At 33.7% G+C, this 20,946-nt stretch overlaps 2 protein-coding genes across 2 annotated transcripts; one reads left to right on the forward strand and one right to left on the reverse strand.

The window, feature by feature from the left end:
• The first annotated feature begins 1,805 nt into the window (after window positions 1–1,805).
• Window positions 1,806–15,665, forward strand: LOC106135631 (ornithine decarboxylase antizyme 2). Its single transcript, XM_013335985.2, is given in 8 exon segments — window positions 1,806–2,092; window positions 8,754–8,861; window positions 10,204–10,210; window positions 10,212–10,308; window positions 11,080–11,189; window positions 12,387–12,482; window positions 13,614–13,726; window positions 14,237–15,665. Coding segments are annotated over 8 exon segments (792 nt in total). The 5' UTR covers window positions 1,806–1,988; the 3' UTR covers window positions 14,394–15,665.
• Window positions 15,666–18,102: 2,437 nt separating this feature from the next.
• On the reverse strand, window positions 18,103–20,427 carry LOC106135624 (dihydrofolate reductase). The gene is made up of 4 exons (XM_013335978.2): window positions 20,238–20,427; window positions 19,373–19,544; window positions 18,785–18,895; window positions 18,103–18,472 (listed from the first exon to the last, which is right to left on the reverse strand). The coding sequence occupies exons 1-4, from the start codon at window positions 20,321–20,323 to the stop codon at window positions 18,284–18,286; spliced, it is 558 nt and encodes a 185-aa protein (XP_013191432.1). The 5' UTR covers window positions 20,324–20,427; the 3' UTR covers window positions 18,103–18,283.
• Window positions 20,428–20,946: the final 519 nt, after the last annotated feature.

Genomic DNA, 20,946 nt, shown 5'->3' on the forward strand with positions numbered 1-20,946 from the left:
GGGTAAACAGAATGGCGTCATGGAAAGCGCCATGGCGCATGCGCGGAGGTCGCGGCACCACACGGGGTGAAAAACTTCCTGAGTTCTAAGCGTAGTTCGCAAGCGGCTTGTGTTATGAAGTGGATCATAGGTTCTACTTCTAGGTGATTTTGCCTCGCTCTGGTAATTGAATTCCAATAAAAGTTTGTCTCTTTTAGTCTTGAACATTATGTCTTGTTTATCTTTGGACCCCTTTAGGCTTTAGTTTTGAATTTATTCTGAATGATTTTGCGAACAAACAAGTAAGCGAACAAGCATAAGGTCCACCCAACTGGAGTTCAAAGTACTGCGTATAATTTTTTTAGAAAAATAATTAGTTTGGATAGAATAATTAATGGTTCCTTACATAATTTCTTTCGGAATTTGGAAGAGAATGACTATTAAAATTACCTAAAAGTGAGAAGCTTAACGACATTTGGACTACGTGACTTATTGCGCATTCCCTCGATCAATAGTGTGGAAAATATTCACCCCGTGTATTTCAACGGCAACACGGCGCCCCATCCCTATGGATATAGCGATAAATATACTATATCAAAGACGGCAGTCAAACTCTAAAATCCATGCCTGAATGTCGTTACCCAAGCATACAAAGTCTTTCAAAAACAGTGAAAAACAATTTTATGTGCATATTAAAGAGAAAACTAAATCGTTAAATGTTTTCAAAGTGAAGTGTGAGTTCAAAGTGAAGTAATGACGTTATACTCTTTACCGATACATATGTTACAGGAACAGTTTAAAAATATCGATTCGAGTAGTATGCCTTCTTTAATTTTTCGGAATCGGTAAGTATACTTAATAGTTTAGTCGATACTTAACGCAATGCGATCTAAAAAAATCGATAGTTTTGTTGCTAACGTCACGGCGTCATCTGTACAATGTTTTGTTCTGTTCAGAATTCAATTGTAGTAAGAAGTCGGTTGAAAATGCATCTTATATACAAGTTCGTAAGGTTTACAATCGTTTTGCAATAATGATTGAATGAAATAGCTATGTAGTCAATGTATAAATTTCATAACAACAAATTATTTATTATATATAATATATGTAGGTTCTTAATTTTAAAGTCAAATTAACATTTTTGCCAAAAAAGCATGCAAGTTTGTCCATGACGTGATTTTAATAGCAAAGCAAAACAAAGAACGCCATCAATAAGTATGCAATACCAAGTTATAGTTATGATTAGCTATGCAGTAAATTGGCGATTTGGGAAACACATGTAATATGTATTATTATATGTTTTATTGTCTTTGACTGCAGGAAAGAAAATGAACAAGAAATACTGAAAATTTATATACCTACTCATAGGTTAGCTTAAACTGTACCTTTTCACTCTTACCAGTCCCTATCAATGTGTATTTTCAAGAACGTTAAGGCTTAATCTATATTATCGGGATTTGATGTATATATTAGACGAACAGTATTATTTGTCTCAAAATTAAAACAAATCCAATAACAATACAAGAAATTTAAAATTCCTTATGTTTTTTTCCAAAAAAATCATACAGTCCTATAACCTCCTTTTATGAAGTCGGTTTAAATTTTTTGAAATTGTGTTCGTGACTGTCCTTTAACGAATCGCTCGAGTAGAATTTCAATGAACGCATTTGTTTGTCTACATCTACGGAAACGCAGCTATTAGAAACGTCACAATACGTCATATTTCCGGTAGCCATTACAAGAAAAAATAACCAACTATTAACCGAACAAGTTGTGTTGACATCGCAACACGTGGAGTTTGCGGGCAAACAAAAACTTTCATATTGTCCCAACATACATTCTCATTTGTCAAGTGGATCAAGCTTGCTGTTCGATTGCTCATCACAATCACAAATTTTCCAATTTTCGTTTTGAGTGCTCGCTCGTGCTACGTAATCTCATTGTATCCTACGGTTTTGACCGTGTTTTTCTCTCGAAGTTCATACAAGGCGCAATTACGATTTGCCACGATGACGAAGTTAATACAACAGTTAAATTTTAGTAGTAGTATTAGTAATTACTACGGGGCATCTGCGATTGAAATTGAACCGAACCCTCTGAAGGAGAAAAAATTGTAAGTTTCTTTTGTTCTTCTATTTTGTTTCCAGCCAGGAAATTTTTTGAATGTCGCATTTCCTACAATCATTCAAACGTCCTTGGCCTATACGTCATCATTCTGATTAATTTGATCGCTATACCTTCGCTTTGATTGTTAAAAAGTACTACCTACCTACCTACAATTTCACTCATCGTAAATGCAATTTTGAATGTTCCAAGTTCCAGTAGAATTCAAAGTTCTACGTAGGTACTCAGTATCCTTTTTCACATAACGTTATGGACATGTGCCTATCTAGGTATTCCTTTTTGTTTATTAATATCATATGGACCAATATTAAAACTAATTCAGTCGTAAACTTTACACTGTAATTTCAGGAAGCCATAGAAAACGCAACATGTGCATGTTTTTAATTCAATTATATTTCTATATTAATTCCATATACAGAAACTGTATATTTAAACAGACAAGACAAAGTGGGCTATTTATGAATGATTCTTCATTTTATAAAAGAAAACATTTTGTCTTTGATTACAAAGTAAATTCAAAGATATTTTTCTGAATGTTGCAGTGTGATTCTATAAGGCAATTTCAAAGAGTATTAGCAAAAACAGAACTTCTTTGTAGTATATAAAGATTCTGAAGTTAACCACTGAATATATGAAACATGTGTTTTGTTTTTCTTATCTCAGCCTCATGTGGTAACATAAAGCTGGTGTCCAAATTTCAAGATTGTAGCTTCTATTGTTTAGGCTGGGGTTTGATGAGTTAGTCACTCTTGTTCCTTTATATAATAGATAAAGAAAAAAAGTCTTCTGTCAAAACGATTTCCACCTTTGATAACAAAAAAAGGTAGGTAGTAAGCTAACATCATTTTTATTCTCCACCAGCATGTAACCTTAATGTTGCATGTGCATACATATAATCACGTCTTCATCCCCTGCGGGTTAGACATAGCCAACAGTCTTGAAAAGACAGAAGGCCACATTCACCTGTAGGAATGATATGATGCAATTGAAATACTTAAATGCTTGATGATGATATATAAATCAATCTTTTAAAAACTACCTATGGGATTGTCAAAAAACCTAAACTCTTTTGTAGGTGATGCTAAATATGCGCAGATGAAGCTGCGGACAAAAGCTAGTTGATTAAATAAAGAAAAAAAAACAATAACCATAGTGACAGTTTTGTACTAATAATAATAATGATACCAACAGTCAAAGTAAGCAGTTTCATTGTCTGCCATTTGTTTTAATTAATTTCAATTGTGCGTTGTTTGTATGGAATAGGACTTGAATGGAAATCTTTTGCGTTTTTATGACTAGGTTATATTATTTGTACTCTTTCAAGATGGTTTGCTCTGTCTACCCCGCAAGGAATATAGACGTGAGTGTATGTTACAAAATTGAAGGATTTTATTGTTTATCAAAATTCACATAAAAATTGTGGTTTGTTCTTGGCACTTTAGGATAGATGATGTTAATGGCGACTAAGGGAATAAGCATAGGAATAGCATCCATAGGCTATCATGCTAGTCTGATAGCAATTAAAAAACTATGTGTTACAGGAACTGTATAGATTTTATCAGAGAAACAATGAAATATTCTTAAAATTGAATGCTCATATTTCTATAACAGAACTATAATGTGGTAACAAAGGGGAATTTGCAGTAAATTTGGGTAGGTTGAAGTGCTATTAACTGTACATAGATTGTATAGTTTTCTTGTGGCCCACTGTAAAATAAAACCACTTTCTAGAGAACAATAAATGTTGGGAATAATATTTGCCAAGATTTTCTGATATGTTAACTTTTATTATTTGTTGACATGCCTTATCTTTTATCATGAAATGTCATTATGTACTTCTATTATAAGATAGTATGTGTTCTTGTTTGTGGGTAAATAAAAATCACGTGTTATTTTATTTTGAGTTTCTAGACTAAGATAATTGGCACAAACCCGTTGAAGATAAAAATTATTTGTAGTTGGTGTATTTTTTTTGAGGAAAAGGATACCGCACATGCAGCCAATTCTTTTGCAAAAAAATTCAGGAAATGTGGCACAAGTCCTCTGTAGAAGAAAGAATTAAGGCTAAAGAGGCCTAGTCTTTAGTTATCTGTGGTAAGCAGAGACATTTGCTACATGATCACTAATGACGATTTTTTTAATCAAGATGTGGATGTAAAAGTAGCCAATACTGCACATCTTGGTTTTCTAACAAAGAAAATAAGATCTAGGCTAATAAAAGAAGTCGTTTTTCATCACGACCGACATCGAACCTGGGACTTTATATATCACAGGCATTTTGACACCTAGGCGGCGAATAGCTCTGAAACAGCCTGATACAGTAACAAATTTAGACGTTCCAAATTCACGGCCATATTTCAGTTGTGCAATGAAAACACTACGTTTCTGATGACTACAAATATCTGAAATAGAATGAGGAATAATACGCATAACACGACGACCACGCCCGGTCTCGATTTTAAAAATAAACGTAAACAATTTGCGCGCCATTTCACATATCATGTTGTTTGTTTTGGTAAAGTAAAAGTTCGAATTCTATTATAAATTCAAACGCGGAATTCACTTCATAGGTGTGTATTATAATCAGATTATCTACTTTATAAAATTTTGGTTGATTTTTTAACACACGAAGATATAGAATTATTATTTTATCCGTTATAAATTCGAAGTTAAACAATTTATTTATAAACATTTACTAACCCCTTATCTTTTAGGTACCGTACCTATCATGATTTTGAAGACACTAAATATGTAGTTCAAAGAATTAAGTCTTAAATTATTCTGTTAACTGTATGTGTAAAATGTATCTTATTATCTATGGTTTCCATGTTTCATTCAAGTCTGTAAAAATAGGTTTACATATATTTGTTAAAACTAAAGTTTTTATTAATTAATTCTCCATAATAATATTTTATCGCTAGACCACTTACTGTGTTTATCGATGAGTAGTAGGTATACAGTGCATTCTGATATGACCTCTAAAATTATCCTTTGCGTCGACATTAAAAAAGGCTTGTGTTTAAACGCCTACCAGAAATGCACCTATATTACTTCCAATAAATTCGAAGTGCCTGCCATAACGGATAAATGCTCACCAAATTGTGTATCACAAAATATTCTAGAAATAAAGCTATTTTGCTTTTTATTACATTCTATAAAAATAAAAACACACCTTTAAGGTCAATTTGAGTCCAAATTTTGTAAATTATCGCTAAAGAGATGTTACCAATATTTTATTTTATTACTTTCATTTTAGTTATCTATGCTGAGGGAAAAAATTACAGTCAACCGCAAATATTTTTTTCATACCAAATATAATATTGATTACACCAAACACAAATTACATAATTAATGCATTATGCATTTAATTATATATTTTTATGCAGTTACATAATTACTTTGTTGTCAATTATTGCAACACATAATGACTAAGGTATACAATGAAACAAACCATTGGTAGATGAGGAAATAAAAAATCTAAATTAAAACAGAAATTTTATTAAAGTGTTCATAAGATTAATTTAAGAATAATCAATGGCACTTCAAAAGGAACACAATAATTACAGTCTTATACAATCTTATCTTATAAGATTAATTTGTACTTAAAAATAATCAATGGCACTTTATATTTTACGTATAAATTACGTTTATATTACGTAATCTTAGCTTGACCATAATATATTTTGGATTTTGGTTACATAATTTGATTACAATAAAGCAAATTTGAACTGTACATTTTGGTATCAATGTTACTGTTTTAGTGAAACAATATTTGGTGAGCATTTATCCATTTTGGCAATCAAAAAGAATATTTGTACACAACGTACGATTATTCTGACGTGTGTATACTTATTTTGAAGCTTAATACGTTTTACTTTGGGAAACTAAGTATAGATTGATTTTAATTTATATGGAGTTAATTTATTTTACTGGGTACTAAAATTTGGAAAACAAAAGCTATTTTGGTGAGCCCTTAAATTGTACCCATTAAAAAATAGGTAGGTACCTACTTATTCACGTAATGGATTTTCTTAATACAAAACAAACTTGTAGACATAGAATTTCTATAAAATTACGCAATTTGTTCGAAGTGCCGAGTGGTCTCTGGCATTTAAGTATCCACTCCATACTCTTTCCTATGGATGCAATCGTTTGTGTCACTTGTCCCATGAGGCAGTTTAATGAGAAACTTGGGTTTCTAAGCCGATGGGGTAGTAACCTGTCACTATTTGAATATTATTCCATAATTATGCTAATCATAGCTAAACGTGGATGAAGACATACATACATAGTATTCCTGATGAAATTGTGATTCACGACAAGCAAGTTGCTAGCCCCTAAAAGATAAATTTTACACATATCAAGTATATGTATATGTGACGATGAAGACCTAAACGCCAAAATTACATTGTCCAACTTTCATAGTGTACAGGTACGTTATAATTATGGCATTAGTTCAACGATTGACGCAATATGTCTGTAGATAGAGTAGAGATAAATGTGGTGTTATGTCCGTCTCGGAATGTTGTTTTGTTAACGTTTACGTAAAATACAGGATGAACTTTAAAAGTACATCACAACAGTAACCTGGCAAAAAGGGAAAATTTTACATGTTAAAATAGAAAAATATATAAGTATGATGATATTAAAAACACGTTTACCTCGTGGACCAACTGATATGCACAACTAGAAATTACTTTCCGATTTGGTTATCAACGAACTTAAAAATGCTATTAAATGAAACATTCAAAGATAAATAAACTTAAAAATATGTTTGGAAGAAGTACCTACTTACAAAAAAAAAATGTATATTCGGGTCATCTTAAAATCCATAATAATAATTATGAATAGTATTATTATTTATATAGTACTTCATAATTATCTCATTTACCGAGAAATGTAATTATAGTGTTATCAAATGATTAATTTTATAATACTGTCATAAGATTTTAATTGCACACCTACTTTATTATCTTAGTAGGATTTAATTTTTTATTTTATTGGTATGTACGATTGACTTTTTTAAAAACATGTCAAAAGACCTACTTCTACCGGGCCGATTATGGAAAGCCGGACGGGTTGTGTGGGGCTTGAACCCACTAAAACCACACGGTGCCATCGCCTATCGCTTCGGCGATGTGACCGTGGGTCACCCTCACTCCACATTCCCGGCGTGGCGGTCGCCCTCCATGTACCTACCAATGATAAACCTAACTTATCTACCTTTTGTAAGATTTATACCAGACAAAAATAACACATTTTGATTAAATTATAGGAAGTTAGTACCTAGAGATATTATAATTTGTGTATTGTATTATGTGGAATTTTTCTTCAATTCGAGACTTTGACAGCACAACACTTTGTAGGTGTGACGGAAGATTTGACTAAGGGCTATTCTCAAAAGGCAAAAATCCATAAAAAAAACAGCCTATAGATTTTGGCTCGAGACCAATAAATACGTACTTACTTTTTATCGTGCACAAGAATTTCGCAAACATCCTATATTGTCATATATGCTATTCCTCTCCAATGGAGCTATTTTAGTCTTTGGCAAGTATCCTTTATTTTGGTCCCGATGTTTCCCAGTTTAGTAGCTGGTAGTTCCTCAATTTCATCGGACGCACTTCCCTACAAAAAAAAAAAATACTTTTTGCCCCCAAAATAATATGCTGTATTCCGAATACAGCATAAAAATACTGAAAATTTTCTTCAGGAAAATACCCGCGAAAAATCGTTTGAAACCTCTTTAGCTTTTTATTTTTTTTAATCTTAAATTGAAACATTCCATGTGTTGTGATATATTTAGTTTTCGGAATACTGTTGTTCGAGTTTTATTTTGTTGTGTCGTATAGAGTATTTTTATTTTCATGAAAAATGGTTATTCAAGTGTTGAGGTGAGCATTGTTGTTGTATTTTGTTCCCAGGGGCAAAGCCACATTTCCGATCCGGTTTTTTTTTCTTTTAGAAAAATTATTATTGGTATTATTTTTATTTTAGTCGTTTGAATGGGGGTGTTCATGGTTTTTAACTACCTACTTTTATTATATTTTTCACGCTGGATATAATACGTAAAAACACGCGGTAAAAGCTACTTTCATTGATTTGTTAAAATGGCAGTTATAATAGTTCAGTCCATGGTTTCAAGGGCAACACGCTCTCCACGCGTCGAACCAATGTTGTTCATACATTTAAACGTCATAAGCATAACATCAGCTAACGGTACCTTTCCACTGGTGATGCGATTAATTGCAATGTATGTATGTGTTACATTATAATATCATGATAGTAAACTATTTGTGTCGGCTTCGTTCGCGTCATCTCTCTGGGCTCTTGCAATACTTAGAGCGTATAAGAAGGTTTTTAAACGAAGCCTTTCCCGTCTATTTTCCACAATCATGCAGGGGAATCCTGGGATCATGGTTATACATCCAATTGAATGTGTGGCTTTCAAGAGTCCCGTGTGTACGCAGCTTGAGTTGAAGACACCGCCAGTACTAAACATTTTGTTATTTGTTTTTCACACGGTTTCTCGAACCTACGAATTTTCAGTTTAATATTTATAAAAAAAATTTTTATGAATAGAGGAGCTTCTTCTTAATTTTACCGACAAAAGCTACCTCTTAATCATAGATAATTTTTTTTTTCATCAGCGGCGATGGCGCGTCGTTGACCGCCCAGGCGGCCGGCAGCAAGCGCTCCGCTCTGTCGGCTTCGGACGCCGAGTGTTTCTCGCTGTGCCTGGGCGCCGGGCCTCTGTGGTAAGTGGAACACATTCTGTTTAAAAAAAAAGATAATGACCTATCAGCCTATAAAACAAGTGGTGTTAGAGGCCAGCCTTATTGACATATTTTTAAACATTCTTAGGCGTCGGACTTGAGTTTGTCGCTGTTCCTGGGCACTGACCTTTATCTCACCACAATTATGTTCTCTTTTTAAAATTCAAATTTCTTACTGTGTTGGTCAAATGTTGGTTTCGACGTAGGAATATTAAAGAGTTGGTGGCCAGACCTAGTCATTGTTTCTGAAACCAACCTAGCCTACATTGTCAGTTTTCAAAACTTTTTAATGACAACGTCACAGATATGAATGTCAACGACCTGAGAGTAATACTTGCATTTTAAATTTCCATAATAATTGTGAATGAATCGCATAATTATGAAAGAGTGTAGTTTTTTCACCTACAAGAATTTTGAAGATATAACATGTCGAAAGAAAATCAAGGTTAATTATATTTATGTATTTATCAACTATCGTAAAAGAAACGACGTCCTGGTAAAGGGTCAGGTCAAAAGTACCCGAAACCGCTGAGCTTGCATGAAAAGAGTTATGACTGTGGATGAAGCGAAAGAAGTATGCAGAGCTCGCGGCAAGTGGAAAGAGGTAGTCTCTCGCTCCGGGAAAGAGGCGTGATTTTATGTTATGTTATGTTTATGTAAAAGAAACCTTTGTCTATGACCACAGATTGGGTAAGTCAGGTTTTACAGGATGCGACTGCCGTCTGACTTCATCAACCTTTGGAACCCTATTCGTAATGGATCAGGTCTTGTACCCTGATTGGCATGTTTCCTCACGAAGTTTTTCCTCACTATAAGAGCATCAGTTAGCTAATCATCCAATAAAGAGACGTTGTTAGGTTTTGAGATTTGATTTGACTTGAACTAGTGCCAAGTGTGTTAAGTTTCTAATTTTTTTATAGGCAGTTTTTTATTAGGCAGAAAAATATATTCTCGACAAATGTTGCAATAAGACCAAATAACATAACTTTTAATAATAACAAAACAAGCTTTAACTGACTACATATTGTAAACCACATTTCTGTTCCAAATTCGGTTTTTGTAAAAAACTATAATTTAATTTTTTTTTTTAAATTTGAACTTCATTGTCAATTGGCGGACTTAATGCTAAGACCATTCAATTGGGTCTGAAAGTGAACCGTATGTTTACCTACTACCTTTAAATAGGAAAACATACAGTTCACTGTCAGACCCAATTAAATGGTTTTAGCATTAAGTCCGCCAATTGACAATGAAGTTCAAACCTACCTTTAAATACGTAAATATTTTTTCTCAAACAAACATACATACATATGTTTGTGTCCAGGTGGTCCTGATGTCCCTGTTGACGGCTCAGCACCTCCCGGAGGGGTGAATAGCGGGGCTTCGAGCCCCGCAACTCCATCCACCCCCACCCACGACGACAACAATCGTTAGTATACCGATTTTTAAACGTTCCAGTTGCATTAAACTATTTTTAAATACAGGTATAAATAAAAGCACGTTTACGTATGTTTATTATTGAGAATACATACATTTATATCGACGACGGCTACTGTGGCTCAGCGGTAGTACGGTTGTCTGTGACACCGGAGGTCCCGGGTTCGAATCCCGGTCAGGGCATGATGAGAAACTAACTTTCTCTGATTGGCCTGAGTCTTGGATGTTTATCTATCTAAGTATCTATTATAAAATATTGTATCGTTGAGTTAGTATCTCGTAACACAAGTCTCGAACTTACTTCGGGGCTAACTCAATCTGTGTAATTTGTCCCGTATATATTGATATATATATATTAATTAAACTATTTATAAATACACGTATAAATAAAGGCACGTTTACGTATGTTTATTATTGAGAATATACATACATACATTTATATCACGTCTACATCCCTTGCGGGGTAGACAGAGCCAACAGTCTTGAAAAGACTGAAAGGCCACGTGCAGCTGTTTCGCTTAATGATAGAATTGAGATTCAAATAGTGACAGATTGCTAGCTCATCGCCTGAAAGGAGAATCCCGAGTTTATAAGCCAATCCCTTAGTCGCCTTTTACGACATCCGTGGAAAAGAGATGGAGTAGTCCTACTCTTTTTCTATTGATTCCGAGACACAATGTGCCGTACATTGGCGGCATCTGGTACATGAAATGTAAAAAATATACAAAGGTATGTATATAAATTATTTTTCATGTCCTTCCAGGTGACTTGTTGAGCGGCCTGCTGTGGTGCAGCGCCAGTTCCCTCGCCAGCAGCGCGGAGAGTCTCACCGAGCCTTCAGCGGGGCTCACCCAGCAGCGAGACAGGGAGGCTGTGAGTATTGTCTCTTTACATACATACATACATACATACATAAAATCACGCCTCTTTCCCGGAGGGGTAGGCCAGAGACTACCTCTTTCCATTTGCCACGAAACAGCTGTTATCCATTATTGTGCTTTCTATTCCATTGTCTCTTTGCACATTTATATTATACATACAATACACACGGGACTTTCTCCACCTTGCTATAATATGGTCACGTCTATATCCCTTGCGGGGTAGACAGAGCCAACAGTCTTGAAAAGACTGAATGGCCATGTTCAGCTATTTGGCTTAATGATAGGATTGAGATTCAAATAGTGACAGGTTGCTAGCTCATCGCCTAAAAAAGAATCTCAAGTTTGTAAGCCTATTCCCTTAGTCGCCTTTTACGACATCCATGGGAAAGAGATGGAGTGGTTCTATTATTTTTTGTATTGGTGGCGGGAACCACACGACACTAGAATAGCAATAGAATAGATTTATTTTCAAAATTGGATACAAGGTATCACTTATTGACGTCACATCACTTAAATCTAATTATAACTACTACCGCTTCCAAAGCGCGTGTGTAGAAGAAGCGGCGGAACAAACTACACTGCAGCATTTTCATTGGGCGTCAATTTACAAATATAGATCTCTTAAATTAAAAAACATGAATGATTACATTCTCACCACTCTGGAGAGGAGTGCGAGGTATGCTTTTGACCATGGATCTTGGAATGGGCTAGCAACCTGTCACTATTTGAATCTCAATTCTATCATTAAACCAAATAGCTGAGCGTGGCCTATCAGTCTTTTCAAGACTGTTGGCTCTGTCTACCCCACAAGGGATATAGACGTGACCATATGTATGTATGTGAGTCAAGTTTAATATGAAGCGACTTCCATCAGACCTCTGAAACCTAATCCGTATTGGATCGATCATGGTTACACATCCAGTTGTCTGAGTGTGCAGGTTTCCTCACGATGTTTCCTCACATAGTATGAATTGTTTGCCAGATGCAGTGAATACTGTTTGAAGATCAGATTACAGAAATAGGAAATGAGGAGACAAGTGTGTGTTACCGTTACATACAAAAACTACTGAATAGATAGGAATAACATGACAACATAAAATTTATAAAGATTTATGGCGGACAAAGTCGCGGATAGCTTCTATTAATATAATAAACAATTTAAATGACATCTTTTTTGTACATTTTCCAGACCATCGCCAAAATTCTGGAGCGCAAGGATCGTCAGCCGGTGAAAATCGACTTTAAGATTTTGCTGACAGAGAACACCCTGACTCGCTGGGAAGCTGTGAGTAAATTAATTCTTTTTTTATTACTAGCTTCAGCACACGACTGCGCTACAGTGGGGATTTTCGATAAAAAAAAGTATGGTTTCACAACTTTGGTTGACGTCAAATAAATTACTTAGTGTACTGCCACTTCCAAAGTGTCAGTTCAGAAGAAGCGTTAACAAACTGCACTGCAGCATTTTCCTTGACGACGTCTTAACTTAAACAAAAATAAAAAGAAAGATCTGTTCATAATACTACTATTAGTTACAAATAAAGCGCATAACATATACATGAGTATCAAGTTTGTTCAAGGGGGTTAAAAATACATTTAAATGTACAACAATAAAAAGTGAAGAGGTTCTCAATTAGATTTTTTCTAACGCGATTATTTAACGAACCGATTTTTTGTTACTTTTTTTTTGCTTGCAACCGTTTGCTAGATTTGAAATTGGGTACCTTTGAACGGTTGGATAACTTTCCCCTAGATTTCTGATGTTTTTTGCAAGATAACATTCTTAGTGGAATATTATTATATTACTCATACAAACTTGCATCAACATACCAATTAACATTAATCTAACATAACGAATTGCATCTGTTATCGTTTTAACATGAAACAGCTATTTATTATCTGGGTGCAATGTATTTACCCCTGTGATATAATGCGTAATATTATGTTATCGTCGAGTCTTATGTAAATTTATTTGATAACCAACTAATTCCTACGTATTTTCCTGCTTTGTTCGATAAGTACCTATAAATATACATACATACATACATATGATCACGTCTTTATCCCTTACGGGGTAGACAGAGCCAACAGTCTTGAAAAGACTGAATGGCCACGTTCAGCTATTTGGCTTTATGATAGAATTGAGATTCAAATAGAGACAGGTTGCTAGCCCATCGCCTAAAAAAGAATCCCAAGTTTGTAAGCCTATCCCTTAGTCGTCTTTTACGACATCCATGGGAAAGAGATGGAGTGGTCCTATTCTTTTTTGTATTGGTGCCGGGAACCACACGGGACATATATGTATATGTATATATAGAACTTAAACTAAAGATAAATTTAGTACAAGAGCACTACTTATTTGGACAGAAATTTATATTTATGTAATTTGACTGTTTGTATTTATAATAATTTCCAGGTCCTGCAAGGTAGTACCATCTACCTCCGCGTGCCCGGGGTCCTCCAATCTGGAAGCAAGGAGAGCTTCATGTTACTCCTAGACTTCGCTGAGGAGAGGCTGGGGTGCAAGAAGTGAGTAGTTTAACTGTTAACTGTTATTGCATGAGCGTGTAGGGATTGTGGCAAGTTTAAAGATGTTACATTCTATCCCCGTCTGGGAAAATGGTTTGTTTTAACTCGTTCACGATAATTTATACATACTTATAATAAAACAGTAAAAATATTTTGTCTGTACATTTAGTATTTTTGACAGAAATTGATAGAGGGACACTTATAATGAATAATAGAATGCAATTTTTTTTTTAAATTTTTTGTCGTGTCTGTATGTATAATCATCACGCTTATCTCCGAAAGGAATGAACTGAAAATTGCTTTGTAAAACAAAGAGAAACTCAGAAAAACATTCATAGTTTGTTTCATGAAAATCGGTTCACTAAAAACAAAGTTATCGTCATTTGAATGACAGCATGAGTTTGCCTGCAAATAAGTTTACGCGGAAAAAAAAAATCGAAATTTACGCGAATGAGGTCGCGGGCAACAGCTATTTCGAATAAACATATATATTATGTCTTTTGTCCCCAGCTGCATCATCTGCGTGCTGAAGTCTCGCCCAGACCGCGCCACGCTCCTGCGCACCTTCATGTTCATGGGGTTCCAGCTGATGTCCCCCACCTCCCCGCTGATGCCGCACGAGATCAACAACCCCGATTACATATTCTTGCACTACAATATGCAATAGGTCATCATGTTGACATAGACGCTAGCGACATCTAACGGGCGCTTTTGGCACTGACAACTCGTATAATGGATAATAGATGGCGCTATGCTTTATTCAAGTATGACTCAATCGCGTTTGCGTTCCGAGCATCTGTGAGGTAATTTTTTTAATAACATCGTTCCTATACGCGCCGTCTAAATATTTCATCAACAATAGCGTCTGTGTCAATAAATAACAAACATTTAGAATTTCGTGGCAGAATTAGAAAATAGGCTTAAAGATTTCTTTGGCTGAACGAGTAGTTACATCGAATAGTTTAGATCTGTCACGTTTGTAGCTGTCAATATTTATCGATTATCGATGTCGATACTTTCGACTCAACATCCCTATCGGTAGTGCAGTTAGTATTCGTATCGGCACGTATTTTTCAATATTTCACTGGGCTGGATATATAGTAGGCGCCAACAAGTATAATAAATAAGTGTTTAGAATATTATCATAAAGGTACATTTCTTTAAGTTTTTTTTTTCTGTAATATCACGCGTTTCTTTATAATAGTAATAAGCGACCTTACTTTGTAGGTTTCAATAATAAAAATGACTAAAGAAAACTTAAATAAATGTAGGCATTATTAAGTATTCATTTCTACTTTTTTCAGCTTTTATGTAACATCGCGCGCATAAATACTTTTCTTACTTTTTCTTTACTATTCTTTACTTATAATAATAATATGAGTATGTTTGTCGTCGTATCGTATTCACCCACTCCGGGGTAGAGCATGTAATAACAAAAAAATATAAAAAAAATTAAAAAAAAACAAAAAAAAATTATCGTTTGTAAAAATATTTCGAGTTCCACGTAATCACTGTACATTTTTAATTTTTAACACCTACACCGTCATGGCTTGATTTTTTATTTAACTTTTGACCTAAAACTACTATATGAACATTATCACATTGAAAAAAGAAAAATGTATTTTAGTGTAATATTTTTTCGTTTAAATGATTAAAAGTACCTAATTCGAAATATTTCTTTGTCAATATTAATTTCATCAAAAAACTATATGTATATCTTAAGTATATGATAGAGTTAAGTGGTTTATTTTCATTTATATTCCCTTTTTTAGTTACTGGATTTCTTTGCGGAGTCATCCAAGTAATTTAGGTTAATTTGAACGCGGTCCCCAATAATTTCAGTATTCCTTTTTCAAAGTATTACCGTTTTGGGAATGGGTCCGCTAGTAATTGTAAGTTTAATGTATTAATTGATGAAAATAAAGTTAATCCTGAAAAATGGTGTTTTATTTTATTTGTATTTTCTATCCTAAATGGAAAGAACCACAGAATATCATAAACAGTATAGAAAATTATGACACTATAGTACTAACACTTATAAATAAGCTCAACTGCCCAGAATAGGACTTGTATACACAGAATAGGACGAGTTTGTAACTCGCTATAATGTATAATTACAATAATGTCAGTCCTTAAAACTCAAAATCCAAATATCTCCTGCTTATAATTATACAATAGAGGACAGTTCAATTCGCCCTCTGATAGGCTCAACCGTAATTGGATTCATGTCGAATTCATTCCAAGTACAAGCCATCCGACTGTGGAATTCCCTTCCTGAATCTATTCGGAAAGCGCCTAATAGATCTGCATTCAGGGAGCAAGTCCATAAACATCTTTTTGACCGGTACTTTTTTTTTTAAACTCTACACAATCATCCAACTTATGTAGTATATGTATGTTTATTTTATATACTGTATATATTTATCGTCAAACTTATATATGTAAACTATATTATATGTAAGTGTATAAGGTATTCTATTATTCATATTTCTCCTCTTAGATTTCACGGGTCTATACACCCCGGATTTTTGAGAGGCTTGCGTGGGGATATAAATCCAACACGTAGAGGCCCTTTGGAGAAGTTGATGTTATGTTGTTCATATTATTATTATATATTTTTTTTACACTCATTGCACCACCAGTACGTCCATCTCAGTTTGGTCCAAAGGTTCGACTGGCAGAGAATGCCTTGTGGCATTAAGTCCACCTGTCGTACATTTTCGTGCATAAAGTTTAAATAAATAAATAAATATTTTGGCGCCGTACAAAAATTAGACTTCGGCACAGGTACAATGGTGTAACTTATAAATACCTAAGTGGCAATACTGTATCTATTTGAAGCACAGACCACATAAATGTTTCCGAATATAGGGTCTATCTAATCAACAATGTGCTTGCTCCTCTCTGGAGGTTTAATGATAGAATTGAGATTCAAATAGTGACAGGTTGCTAGCCCACATCACAAAAAAAAAGAACATGTATGTAATAATTCTGTTTTATTATGATTTATACAAAATTTACAAAACACAGGTTTATGCGGAGCCAGATTTGGTATTTGATAAAAAAGTATACATTAGTCGTTTCTTCTATAATAAAGGTAATGATTAACGATCTTAGCTTAGTATTATAACAACGAGAATATAAAGCAAAATGAAATAACAGATGTAATAATTAACTACTTTCTTTTACAAACGTATTTTATGATATGTTTCAGTTCCAGGCATTAATACCTACTCAAATGGGAAAACTGTATGGCAAAATATTATAATAGAAATATTAAAAAAAAAAAACACTGTCCAACATTTAAAATGTAAGGAATGTTTTTACTTATAAAAATACACAACATTACATTCATTTATCAGTGCAGTACCTACATATGTATTGATAAATTATTCACACACTTATCAATAAAAAACTTGCGGTAGGCTATTTCCGACGAGATACCTATGTTTTATCTATCATTATATATATATATATATATAAAACACATAAACACAAACATACATATATATATATATATATATATATATATATATATATATATATATATATATATATATATATATATATATATATACATATAAAATATATACACAGCTGTATTATATTTTTTATGTATATAAAAAATTGGCAATGATATAAAAATATATGGGAATTTACATTTATCACGTCTTACATATATGTATATAAAAAATAGGAAATTATATTAAAATATATACATACCTACGGTTATCACGACTTTATCCCTTATGGGGTAGACAGAGCCAACGGCCGGAACATAAAAGTCATGTTCGGCTGTATGGCTTAATGATATGATTGATATTCAAATGGTGACAGTTTACTAGCCCATCGCCTAAAAGAAGAATCCCAATAATAATATGAAGGTTAATAAACTTACTGCTATAATTAAAAGAAATGCAAAAAGAAGTTTAAAATATTACTACAAAATTCATCCTACTGCGAGAGAAATAGAATGAAAAACTATTTCAGAAAAACATAAAAGACTGTTCATTGTCACTGGTACCATGTTACAGTCGCATGAACAGCTTTGAAAAGACCGAAAGGCCACGTTCAGCATTATGGCTTTATAACGTAATTAAGATTCGAATAGTGGCACGTTGCTAGACTATCGCCTACAAGAGTAATCTCAAGTTGAAAAGCCTCTAACTATTGATAAAAAAAAATTGTTACATAGCTAGACCCATTTACAATGGATCTTGAAATAGTGGAACTACATAGTGTCAATGTTGACTTGACATAAGTTACCATTCACAGTTCCATGGTGGAACCACCGAGCAATAATTTACATCACTAGTTTCACCAATTGTAAACTGTGAACAAAAAATCAGAGCTATCAGTTTTTATGACAGAGTACCCAGGATCGATCCTCAGCAACGGATAGTTTTATTTTGTTTTTAATATTTAATGGATTTTCTGACGCCCACCGAGCACCGCTCGGTCACCCAGGTACTTTTCCTTAATTCTCTCAGTAGGCGAAACTTGTGATAAAATAGCTTTTCCTGCGGCTCCGCCCGCGCTGTAATGTAATGTAAGACATTAAAGTTTCTTATAAATCCTAAAGTAATAACTGATGTCGCCTTCAACTTGCTGTTCTTCCGGCACACCATCTTCGGTGACCAACACAAATTGCTTTTTATCAAATTTGGGGAAGAATGTGTCACATTCAAAATTCTTCTGGATCTCTGTCAGGTAGATTTTACCGCAGTTTTTATGCTCCAGTGCCGCCTGGAAATACGTAGGTTTATATTAGTTCGTAGATCCCAAAAAAAAATGAAAATAATATTCCTTATAAATTTGCGTACTTATAATAAATACCTGTGCGTGAATGGCCAGCCATTACAGAAATGGAAATTTTTATTGAAATCATTAAAAAAAAACAACAAATGTTTTAATATATAAAATAGTTACACTATGATTCCCTGTGATTACAAAATCAAAGATATGTATTACAAAAAATTTGGTACTGTGTGTTTGTTTATTATTTGCCAAACTTTCATGTCATAACTGAGTTTTTGTGAGGAAAATTGTAGAACTGACCTTATAAATTGAGGATCCTCCAATAACCCATGTAGATTCTATGTCCTCACGGCCTTCGATATGTGATATCGCCTCATCCAATCCAGACACTACTATTACTCCTTCGGGAACCTGTAGAAGGTTTGTTAACAAAGGTCATGATTTGATCTTATAATCGAGTAAGAATAATATACATTCTTTAATTAAGTAATTTGAGACTGACTCAAGTTTTCATACAAAAAGTTGTATTTTTATTTGCAAATTAAAAATGTTATAGATAATTTAGAAATGTTAAAGAATGTTTGCAACAAGATTCAAATTCAATTTGTTTTATTCATTTTTATAGGATACTTCATCCTATACACATACATATAATCACATCTGTTTTTCTAACAGGGAAGACAGAGCCAACAGTCCTGAAAAGACCGAAAGGCCACATTTAGCTACAGCTAATATCAATCGGCAATCAGCTAATATCAGGGAATATCAATTTCATCATTATATATTGATGGAATTGATATTCAAACAGTGACAGGTTGCTTGTTCATACAAGGCGAATCCCTAGGTTAATAGCTATTCCAACCATGGGTGATGGAGAGGTAAATATACCTTAGACTTAACGTCATCCACATGCCTGGTAAGCACAATGTTCACTCTATTTGGAAGTGGAAGGAACTTCGACGGGATACAATCCCAGGTACGCCGACCCATGACAACTGCATTCTTCTTCGCTGGGTCTCTCACTTTGCTTGTCATTGAAGAGAAGTATGCCATTTCTTTCCTGTAAAAATTATACTGTATGTAGGTATATATTTCTGGAAAATATCTACATATACAGTTTATTTAATATCTCTGGAACTATGATGCGCATTGTAAAAGTTCATATGATCTTATGGGATGCTAATGGTCGTACCTAAGCTCTTGCATGATAAAACAATAGGGTTACGGTGTATGAAAGGGTGCACACTTTTTGGGACCTAAGAAAATTTTAGTTTTTTTATGCCCTATTTTTTATGATGCCAGGGCTTAGATATGACCATATAGGGATTAGATATGACTATATAGGGATTAGATATGACCATAAGCATCCCTTAAGGTCATATGAACTTTTTCACTGCATGCAATATTTTCATAGTTATCTTTCAGATATCATCGGTTCTCAGGACTTTGAAGGCTGCGAAGTCATAATGGACCCCCCATTTTTACATTGCTGATGCATAGACGCAATCTTGGCAAGCAAAATTTGTATGGGACACTTTTTTTTGTAAATTGTTATTTACTTACCTGATACTTTGTTCCAGTAAGATTATTCTTAATCTCAATGAATTCTTAATTTTCTTTACTTTAGTTCTGCGATATAACCAATTGTAACTTTAAAAAAATTTACAACAAACTTTTAACTATAAACTTAATATTATTATAGTAAAAAAAGAAAAATAGGTACAAATTTGTAGAAAATTATAACCTTACTTACTTGAGTCTCCAAGGTAGATCTCCATTTATGCCAATACCTAAATTTTCGCAGGCTGCTGCTATTAAATTTAACTTCGTTTTACTCATGTTAGGAACGTAATATTTAAATTATAAAAATAAAAACAAGACACAACTACCAGCTTTAAAGTTCACTCACAAACAAAACAAAACAGACTAGGGATGATGATCTGAGATCGACTTTCTAAATCGATATGCAGTTCTGTATCGATTCAGGGAATTGATGTTTCACACTTGATAATAGTCATTCGGTTTTTTTTTTGGTAAAAGCCATAAAAAATATTTCCAATTAGGTGAATGTATCCGTAATATTTCAGTATTGCTGATAAAAGGGAAATTTTTTCAAAAACTCGCTTGATAGTCGTATTATGAGGTTCTTTCATCTACATTAAATTTAATAAAAAAAGTTACGTTTGTTGTCTTTATCGTTGTCTATATTAAGGCTCTATGACTTTGATTTTGTAATAAAACGATTGTTATTGTCGAATTCCCTGAACTAAAAAATTGAATTTACTGGTAAGAGATCAGTTATTATGTTATCTACCTATCTTATTTTTCATAAAATGGTTTTAGATTTGCATTATTAAAGAAAAGTTGTAAAAGAATCAATTTTTTAGACCGCGATTTTTTGTGAATCAATTCATCTGCTTACGTGATCGATTCAAATATTGATCTTTTTCGCAAAAATCGCC

The sequence above is a fragment of the Amyelois transitella genome, chromosome 29 (genome assembly GCF_032362555.1).
Source record: "Amyelois transitella isolate CPQ chromosome 29, ilAmyTran1.1, whole genome shotgun sequence".
Classification (NCBI taxonomy): Eukaryota; Metazoa; Arthropoda; class Insecta; order Lepidoptera; family Pyralidae; genus Amyelois; species Amyelois transitella.

Coding starts and splice junctions, on each gene's coding strand:
- LOC106135624 (XM_013335978.2), bottom strand. CDS start 20,323: ATGAGTAAAACGAAGTTAAATTTAATAGCAGCAGCCTGCGAAAATTTA. Junction 19,545..20,237: donor GATCTACCTTGGAGACTCAA/GTAAGTAAGGTT, acceptor TAATTTTTACAG/GAAAGAAATGGCATACTTCT. Junction 18,473..18,784: donor GAGGATCCTCAATTTATAAG/GTCAGTTCTACA, acceptor ACGTATTTCCAG/GCGGCACTGGAGCATAAAAA.